This window comes from Elephas maximus, chromosome 8 (assembly GCF_024166365.1).
Source record: "Elephas maximus indicus isolate mEleMax1 chromosome 8, mEleMax1 primary haplotype, whole genome shotgun sequence".
In the NCBI taxonomy this organism is placed as follows: domain Eukaryota; kingdom Metazoa; phylum Chordata; class Mammalia; order Proboscidea; family Elephantidae; genus Elephas; species Elephas maximus.
The window spans coordinates 133,104,183-133,113,972 of NC_064826.1; the positions used below are offsets into that span (position 1 = coordinate 133,104,183).

Below are 9,790 nucleotides of genomic sequence, written 5' to 3' on the forward strand. Positions count from 1 at the left end.
GCTTCCCAGAGTCCCCAGAGTAGCCTGGGAGCTTCAGGCCCTACAGGGCAAAGACCTGTATGTGAGCCCAGGCCCAAGGTCACTGTCCCTTGATCCGGGAATTCCCTCCTGGGCCCAGTTGGACCCTTGGAAGGGAGAGCTTGAGCAGGAGGGACAACTGAGTGTGGACAGCAAACTGACCTCATGGGCCTTGGTTCTGAGGGACTTTCCTGTCATTCAGCTCTCTTCATCGCCTCCTTTGAGAGTGAAGGTCCTGAGAATCACATGGAAAAAGACAGCTGGAAGACCCTTAGGTAGGAGAACTCGAGGGCCACTTATGAGCCCCTGGGCCAGCCCAGTGCAAAGTCTATGAGGAAGGGAAGGACAGGGGGTGGAGAGGGCACAGCAAACCCAAGGGGAGGAGGGTATCATGGATCTTGACTGTTGTAAGAGCATGTCACCCAGGTTAGGCAGAGGTAGTAGCCCTTCCACTTGCAGAGCTTCAAAGCATGGAACTCGCAGATGGTGGGAGGTTGAGAACTGGGTTGAATGTCCCTAACTCCTCCCCTAGTGGCTGCTTCTTGGAATTGCAGCCCTTACCCTCAGCACAAGGTCATTAGCTCCCAGCTCCCCAGAGGAAGGAACCGGCAAACCCATTGCTGCCTAACCATGTCCTTTTTCCATACTCACTTCTAGGACCACTCTCCTTAACAGAGCCTGAAGGCTCAGGATGCAGCCTGTGGAAATGAAATGAAGCACACAAATGAGCATGCTTTAATCCTGATAAGGGTTTAGGTGAAGGAGGCCTCACTGGTTGGGGTCCATTTCGTATATATCTTTTATGAAAAAGAAATGGTAATTATTTCATGCATCAGCCTTTGGCTCTTACAGAAAAAGTTTTTGGTTTATTTTAAATAACAGGGCAGGGTCCTGTTTCAGGGAGTCGGGGGGAAGGGGAGAGTATCATGGGAGACGGCATCCATGATAACATCTTATTCTAATGAAATGTAGAATTTTATTTTCTACTTTTGATTATTAACATCTTAAGAAAAAAATATTTTAAAACCCAACCAAAACCAACATAAGCCCTGCCCGCTCGGACACCTTTCCAGCCATTGTCGCTGATGTCGGGGTTAGTGCCTTAGAGGGTACTGAAAGGGTCCGTTCTTCCTGCTCGGCCTTCTAGCCTGAAGTGAGCCAGGACAGCCAGGGCAGACGCCAGAGAGTTCTGTCCTGGGCCCCAAGGCTCCCGGCCCTTGAGCACAGGCCAGCAGAGTTCTAGAGGAAGGGCTAGGGTGGCCAGGAGGTCTCATGTGCATATTTCAGGAAGTGAACCTTTGAGTACAGGGTTTCCAAAGTTTACATTTTTCTTTTCCTTTATCAGGGATTTGTCAGGTGGGGAAGGGCAGGGAGACACCAGGTCTGTACAGAAGCTACAGGGTTGCCCACCTGGCAGCAAATTTTCTGTTGGGATATGTCTCACAAATTATTCTTCAACTGAATTTTAGGAAACAAGAAAATCTAAAATAATGCAAGGGAGGGAGTGGTGAAATGCTGCCAGTTTTTAAGTTGTGACTGAAAGACACACTTGGTTGTAATGAAGAGAATACAAAGTAGATTACAGCAGGGTGACATTTAAAGCCGTTGTGTAAACCCAAGTAAACCCACTTCTGTTGTCAATTCTAACTCACAGCGGCCCCATAGAGTTTCCAAGGCTATAAATCTCTGTGGAAGCAGACTGCCACATCTTTCTCCTGCGCAGCAATGGGTAGTTTCAAACCGCCAACTTTTCAGTTGGCAGTCGATCACTTTAACCACTGTGCCACCAAGGCTCCTGTAAACCCAAGTACAAACTGAAAATAAGCTGTTTTATAAGTCAAGTATCTTGGGGCCTGCGCTTCTGCCCCACTCTGGTTGGGAGACTCCCCTAATCAGAATCCTGAAACAGAAGTTAGCTAGACCATTAATTGCTGGAGTCCATTCAAATAAAACTGCCCAGCACTTGGAGACATACCCTGCGCTCACATTAGAAGTGTCAGTTCCATGCTCCCCATCTGACTGGTGAGGGGACAGTGACAAGATTCTGCTCCCTGAGAAAGCTGGGTGCCATCTGTCCACCTGTCTCCTGCCCCTTGCAGTGGGGTTTTGTTCCTGCGCAAACAGACTTGGAACTAGTTGTGCTTGCCTCTCGGCATGCCTTTCTTCAGCAGAAGCCTCACGTTGGGAAGCCTGGGTGAGCTGGGCCAGCTCCTAATGCCTGGAGTTAAGGTGCCTGCAGGGAGTCTGGCTTAGGAAGGGCAGTGACTGCGCATAATCTGTTGCTCATGTTCCCTCCGCCCTGGGTTGTGTAAGATTGTCTGCACTGTATTGTTACAGTGTTTGTACTTTTTCAGATATTCTAGATAGTACACATTGTATATCGATAGTACACATTGTATATTGGTAGCACACATTGTATATTGTAGTACATATTGTATATTGATAGTACATATTGCTCTGTTTATGTATTTGAGATAAAGAAAGGCCTAAAACTTGAGAATATATATTTGAAATACAATGTTAGAGCATTTTCTGTACATATGTTAAAGAGCTTTCACATAAATGTGCACTTCACTGGGTCATCAATTTTAGTACCTACTTGAAATGGTGTCTATGTTTGCTACTTAATTTTCCCAGTTTGATACACACCCTTCATATGCTGTCTCAGTATTTTGAAATACGCTGTTATAAAGCTGTACTGTGATGCAGGATGACTGGACGTACTTGCATCAATAAAAAGATACATTGCTCCTCCTCAGGCACCTGGTCTCTGTGCACACAGACACCCTGCTGCTAGGGAGGAGGGTGAGACTGTGGGTGCCCACACTGATGGGATGGGGCACGGAGTGTTCAATTTATGGTTACCTTTCCAAATCCAGAACTAGGCACATTCTGATAAAGGGTTTTTCATGTAAATAATCCAAAACTAAAAAAAAGTTGTTTGGGAGCATCGTTGGAGGCCTGTTTTCCTCAAAGGCAGCTCCAAAGAGACAGCGGCTGCTTTTCGTATTGCGTGGTCACGAGTTAAACAGAATTAGAAAGTTTCCTTCATCGCAGGACTTGTCAGAACCTTCCGTGTGGCAATGGGCACTGTGAATCTCACTGTGGGGAGGCGGGGCTAGGGGTGCAGGCTGAAGAGCACCTGTTAACATCTTTCTGCAGAGCTGTCTGTGGAACACAGTTTTAGGTGGGCTCCTTCTGTTGTAATGAGTTGCATTCAAGAGCACTTAATAAAAGGGGCTTATTTGGGATTGAAGAGAACTTGCAGAGTTGAGGGAAAAGAACTGAGACCCAAATGGGAACGGGAACGCCTGCATGCTTCTCTCCATGCCTGCCCAGGCTGGATCAGGTCACTTGTTACAAGTTCTTACTGAACTTTACCCTGCTCCTTCAGAGCTAATTCAGCTAATTTTCAACAATTTGTTCAGTGTTTGTCATTCCCTTAGACCCGCACTGCCCAACAGAGCTTTCTTTAGTGATGGAATGTTCTAGATCTGTGCTGACCACTACAGTAGCCACTCACCATATATAGCTATTGAGCACTGAAATGTGGCTAGTGCAACTGAGGAAATAAAATCTCTAACTTCTTTCACGTTTACACAGCTAATGCCCTGCATTGGACAGAGGCTGGGTCTGTTGGCCTTTGTCATCTGCTGCCCCTCTCACCTCACGAAGCAGATGGTGCACAAGAGGGGCTCAGATGTTTGTGGAGGAGATGAGGATACCTGTGAGGACACCTTAGTGCCTTCTGGATAAACAACAACAATTTGTAGGTCTTTAAATGTAATGGTATCCTTAATTTTCTGGTAAAGTTAATTTTGGAAGTCTCTACCTACCTCAGCTGAACTGATGGGAAAGCATGTGGTTTGTGCCTTGGACACCAGGGCTTCATCTGGGAATGTGAGGTGAGCTTGTATGGACAGTGATGGAACTATCCCTCACTTTTTGGGAAGTTCCTTTAGGGCAGTGGTTCCCAAAGTGTCTCTCCAGATCCAACAAATCGGAAACACAGAGGAGCCCGGCAATCTGAGTCGAACAACCCCCATAGACTGAAGTTCTTCGTGAGATCGTTCCTGCCTGCTTTTACAGGCCACCTCTCATAAGTGGACTCTACATTTCAAGCATACGTGTCACATGTTTGTCAACCTACTGCCGTTAGATCTCTTTTGCATGTGCTCCCTTCTTAGAGCATTTGCACCCCATTCTCAACACCTGTTCAACTCCAGCTCATTCCTCGGGAGTCTACTTAGACAACACTCTCCCTCAGGACATGTCTTCCCAGAGTTGCTCCTCCTCCCTGTGCTCTGCCTGCCAGGCCTTGCCCCCTCATCACGCTTATCAGTGGGCTGTCATCATATGTTTGCAAGTCTGTCTCTTGCACTCAATTCTCCGTATTTTCTGTGTAGGAGCCACTTCTCTGGAAAACCAGGACTGCTATAACACAGAGTTCATAATAGGCCCATGTGATGAATGTTCCTTTCACCTTACACATACTTCAGGAGCAAGGATATTTACTAAGGCTGTAGTGACTTCTATGACAAACCAAAGATGGTTTGTAAAATACACGGATACTACACCTATATGTAAAACATACATCATGTTCCTCAGGGAGGCAAAATGGGGTAACTGTGAGAGCAAAGAATCTATTTGGATTTGAACTCATCTCCAGTTCCTAGCTGGATAGTCTTGGATGAGTAATTCACTTTTTTTAAGCCTCAATTTTCTTCTAATTAAAATGATTATTATAATAATATCTATCTCATGGGGCTGTTGTAAGATTAAATGACACAGAGCGCTGTGCCTGGCATATTGTAAGCAATCATTTTTAGCTATATATCCACTACAGTGATGAAACAGCACATCTCTTAGTGCAGAATCTTTAGAGAAAAATAAAATATTACAAGCACTCATCTCAAAAGAGCACCTGAAGTCTTGGACAGTACAATGGCATGCTGACATTACTGAAGCATCACTAGTTTCATAAATTTAACTGGTATGTAAACATACATGGGAACCCCCCCACCCAGTTTGGTGTTTAAAAATACTATATAAAGGAAAAATCTACTACCCACCCGCAGGCTGGTAACAGATTGTGCCAATACAATCTCTTTTATTCCAAAAACAAAGTCACGGTACTCTAAGGGAGGTGAGGAGCTGCCAAAGAACATCACACATCCACCCCATATGCCCAGGACTCTCAGGTGTGGATGTGCAGCAACAGTGTTGGGTAAACAATGTTGTGATGAGTATAAGGAAGTCAGGGATGCACCTGTCCATTCTGGCAGCATGAAAGACAGTGCTTGCCTGCTGAAACATCCAAAAAAGTTATGTAAAACTTAAAACTCCAGGGGATAATGGCACCTAACATTAGTGCTCCTAAATATATGAAACAGATACTGACTGATATGAAAAGACTAACGGACAACTTCACAATAATATTTGAGGACTTCAATATACCACTTTCTATTTTGGATAAAACCAAACCCATTGCTATTGAACCAATTCTGGCTGATAGAGACCCTATAGGACAGAGTAGAACTGCCCCGCAGAGTTTCCAAGGCTGTAGTCTTTACAGACGTAGACTATTACGTCTTTCTCCATGGAGCGGCTGGTAGGTTCAAACTGCCAGCCTTTCAGTTAACAACCAAGCACTTAACCACTGTGCCACCAGAGCTCCTAATTATGGAGAGAACATCTAAAAAAGGAGATCAGTAATAAGATACAGGACTTAAATTATACCATAAGCCAACTAGACCTAATGGATATATATAGGACACATCACCCATAATCAGAAGAATACACACTTTTCTCCTGTGTACATGGATCATTTTCCAGAATACACTATATGTTAGGCCACAAAAGAAGTCTCAACAAATTTAAAAATGTTGAAATTATTCAAAGTATCTGACCACAAAGGAGTAATATTAGAAATTAACAGCAGAAGCGAAACTAGAAAACGCACAAATTCATGGAATTTAAACAATGCATGGTTAAATAACTATCAAGTCAAGGAAGAAATCAAGAGTGAAATAAATACTATGAGACAAATGAAAATGAAAACACATCATCCCCCTCCTTGTCTCTTATAATGTATTTTGATATAAAATATATTCTATCATACCAATAAAGAGAACAATGAAAAGGAAATCAGGAAAATGATACCATTTATAACAGCCCCTAAAAAAATAAAATACTTAGGAATAAATCTAACCAGGGATGTAACACACCTATACAAAAAAACTACAAAACACTACTGCAGGAAACCAAAAGAGACCTACATAAATGGGAGAACATACCATGCACATGGATAGGTAGACATAACATTGTGAAAATGTCCATTCACCCAAAAAAAAAAAAAAAACCCCAATCTCCAAATGCAATGTAATCCTGATCCAAAATACCAAAAGCATTCTTTAATGAGATGGGAAAACTAATCATTAACTTTATATGGAAAGGGAAGAGGCCCTGATAAGTAAAGCACTATTGAAGAAGAATAAAGCACGAGTACTTGCACTACCTGACCTCAGAACCTATTATGCAGCTACGGTAGTCAAAACAGCCTGGTACTAGTACAACCACAGACAAATTGACCAATGAAACAAAATCGAGAACCTAGATGTTATTCCATCCATCCATCCATCCATCCATCACCTAATCTTCGATAAAGGCCCAAGTCCATCAAATGGGGAAAAGCACTCTTTTTAAGAAATGGTGCTGGCAAAACTGATGTCCATCTGCAAAAAAATGAAACAAGACCCACACTTCACACCACATACAAAAAAAAAATTCAAAATGGATCAAAGACCTAAATATAAAACCAAAACTATAAAGATCATAGAAGGAAAAATAGGGTCAACTCTAGAGGCTGTGATACACACTAACAGGATACAAATCCTAATTAACAATATACAAACACCAGAAGACAGAAGATAAGCTAGATAACTGGGATCGTCTAAACATTAAACACTTATGCTTATCAAAAGACTTCACCAAAAGAATAAAAAGAGAACCCACAGACTGGGAAAAAAATTTTGGCTTTGACAAATCAGACAAAGGTCTAATCTCTGAAATCTATAGGAAAATCCAACACCTCTACTGCAACGAAAAGACAAATAATCCAATTAAAAATGGGCAAAGGAAATGAACAGACACTTCCCCAGAGAAGACATTCAAGTGGCCAACAGACACATGAGGAAATGCTCACAATCACTAGCCATTAAAAAAAAAAAAAAAAAAAGACAAATGCAAATCAAAACCACAATGAGATACCGTCTCACCCCAACATTACTGGCACGAGTCAAAAAAATAGAAAATAACAAATGTTGGAGAGACTGTGAGAAGATTCGAACTCTTGTGCACTGCTAGTGGGAATGCAAAATGGTACAACCATTTCAGAAAATGATATGATGCTTCCTTAAAAAGCTAGAAATAGAAATACCATATGGTCCAGCAATCCCCCTCATAGGACTATACCTAGAGAAATAAAAGCTGTCACACAAATAGACATATGCACGCTCATATTCACTGCAGCCTTGTTCACAACAGTGAAAAGATGGAAACAACATAGATGCCCATCAACAGATGAATGGATAAACAAACTATGGTACATACACACAATGCAATACCACATAATCATAAAGGACAATGATGAATCTGCGAAGCATGTCACAACATGGATGAATCTGGAGGGCATTATGCTGAGTGAAATAAGTCAATCACAAAAGGACAAATATTGTATGAGACCACGACTATAAAAACTCATGAAAAGGGGGCGGGGCCAAGATGGCTGACTAGGTAGAAACTACCACGGATCTCTCTTGCAACAAAGGCTCGGAAAAACAAGTGAATCAATCACATACATGACAATCTAAGAACGCTGACCATCAAACACAGAACTAAAGAGTTGACCTAAGTGACAGGGGAGCAAAAAGCCGCTCCCTGAAGCAGTGACTGCTTCTGGAACTGGTTTCCCGCTCCACAGCCTTGAGCCCTCATGGTTCCCCGGTGCCAAGTGGCAGGGCTGATTGCGGCTTGCTGAGGTGGGGCAGGCACGGGACACAGCCGTAACCTCTAGCCCCCTGGGGTAACCTTGATAGAGACTCAGCCAGTGCAAGCAGCCTGCATACTGACACGGCTAATGAGAGAACAAGCAACCACGGGAAGCCTGGAGCCAGTGTCCCAGTCAGAAAACCTTGGCACTGGGCTTTGGACTGGGCACAGGGAAGCTGAGCACGGCTTCCTGACATGGCACAAGCACAGGACACAGCCCTAGCACCGTGAAGTGACCTCGGGGGAAACCCAGCCAGTGCATACAGGCGGAGCAACGACGCGGCTGACAGGAGGAGAAGTCACAGGGAGGCAGTGACTGGTTTTGAAGCCTGAAGTGCGGTGTCCCAGCCGGGGAACCTTGGCGCTGGGCTTTGGAGTGGGAGCGGAGGAGCTGACCACGGCTTCTGAGACAGCACAAGCACGGGACCAGGGCCTGACCCTCGGGGGCAGTCTCGACCCAGCCAGTGCACACAGGCTACATGCCCCTCAGGAATCTCAGATAAAACAGTCATCACCAAGCAGGATAAGTAACTTTGTCTATATTCCTGGGTGCTACTCTCTCCTATCTATCTGACCCCTCCCCTCCCTGCCCCAGGCAGCTTCATTAACATTGGAATTTCCTGGGCCAGGGAGTGAAGCGCTCCGTGCGTTTTTTTTTTTCCTAACCCATTCTACTGGCCTGAGAGAAGCAGCTACTAACAACCCAGGGACGAAAAATCCTTCCCTGACTTCCCTACACTGGAATAAAAATACAGAACCAGCTCCAACCAAGCATATGAGATCCACAGTCTTGGGCCTTTATTCATACAGAGAACAAGGTGGCAATTATAATGAAAAGGCAATTCTGACAGAGATCTGACTGTAATTGTTTTAGCAGATCACTGGAAAGACAAGTTTTCCAGGTCTGATCTCTCTACCTAATAAACAGAGCCCTCACTGATCCACAGCGGGGAAATGAGTGCTGAAGCTCCACGCAAACTACGTAGCCACCTGCCAAAGGGGTCTGAGGATAGTGACGCCTACCAATCTTAAGAGGTACAAGCATTGGGTGCCTAAGGTACAGCTGCAGAGCCCACCCACCAAAGTGCTTTAGGAATAGAGACACATCTACCTCACTGGCATGTGGGGGAAGGCTGTCAGCATCCTGCCCCCCCCGGAGTGTGACCCCCTGCTGCTACTAGAATCTGGTGCACACAACTATCACCACTACTCCTCTAAGTTAATAGGTGACAGTCTACACCACACACTTGGTGACCCAAAATCAGAACACCTAAGCTGATTCTATTCAAGAAGAGTGAATGGACTCTTAGGCTTAGATATCTGGTAACAGCCCAAACCAGCTGGTAATAGGACATAAGTGATTCAAAGGCTACAACAACCAAGACAGCGCATCTAGTAGCCCATCTGCGTATATTGAAACAAAACAAAAGAAGGTAAGACTCACTGAGCAAATATAAAATAAATCATTACAATATCTTATAGATGGCTCAGAGACAGCAGTCGATATCAAACCACATAAAGAAGCAGACCATGGTTGCTTCTACAACTCTCCAAATTAAAGAATCAAAATCTTTCCCAAATGAAGATATAATCCTGGATTCGCCAAATGCAGAATATCAAAAACTAATATACAGAATGCTTCAAGACATCAGGGATGACCTCAGAAATGAAATAAGGCAATCTACAGAAAAAGCCAAGGAACACACTGATAAAGCTGTTGAAG

The 9,790-nt window shown here is 44.0% G+C and overlaps 1 protein-coding gene across 4 annotated transcripts in view; it reads left to right on the forward strand.

Annotated features, from left to right (window-relative positions):
- RASGEF1A (RasGEF domain family member 1A) overlaps window positions 1–866 on the forward strand; it is a 119,222-nt gene extending 118,356 nt beyond the window's left edge. For all 4 annotated transcript variants that reach the window (XM_049894707.1, XM_049894705.1, XM_049894706.1 and 1 more), the window contains 2 exons: window positions 221–293; window positions 676–866. In XM_049894707.1, the coding sequence (XP_049750664.1) occupies window positions 221–293; window positions 676–700 (98 nt within the window). In that variant the 3' untranslated portion in view covers window positions 701–866. The remainder of the gene's footprint in view (window positions 1–220; window positions 294–675) is intronic.
- The last annotated feature ends 8,924 nt before the right edge of the window (window positions 867–9,790 follow it).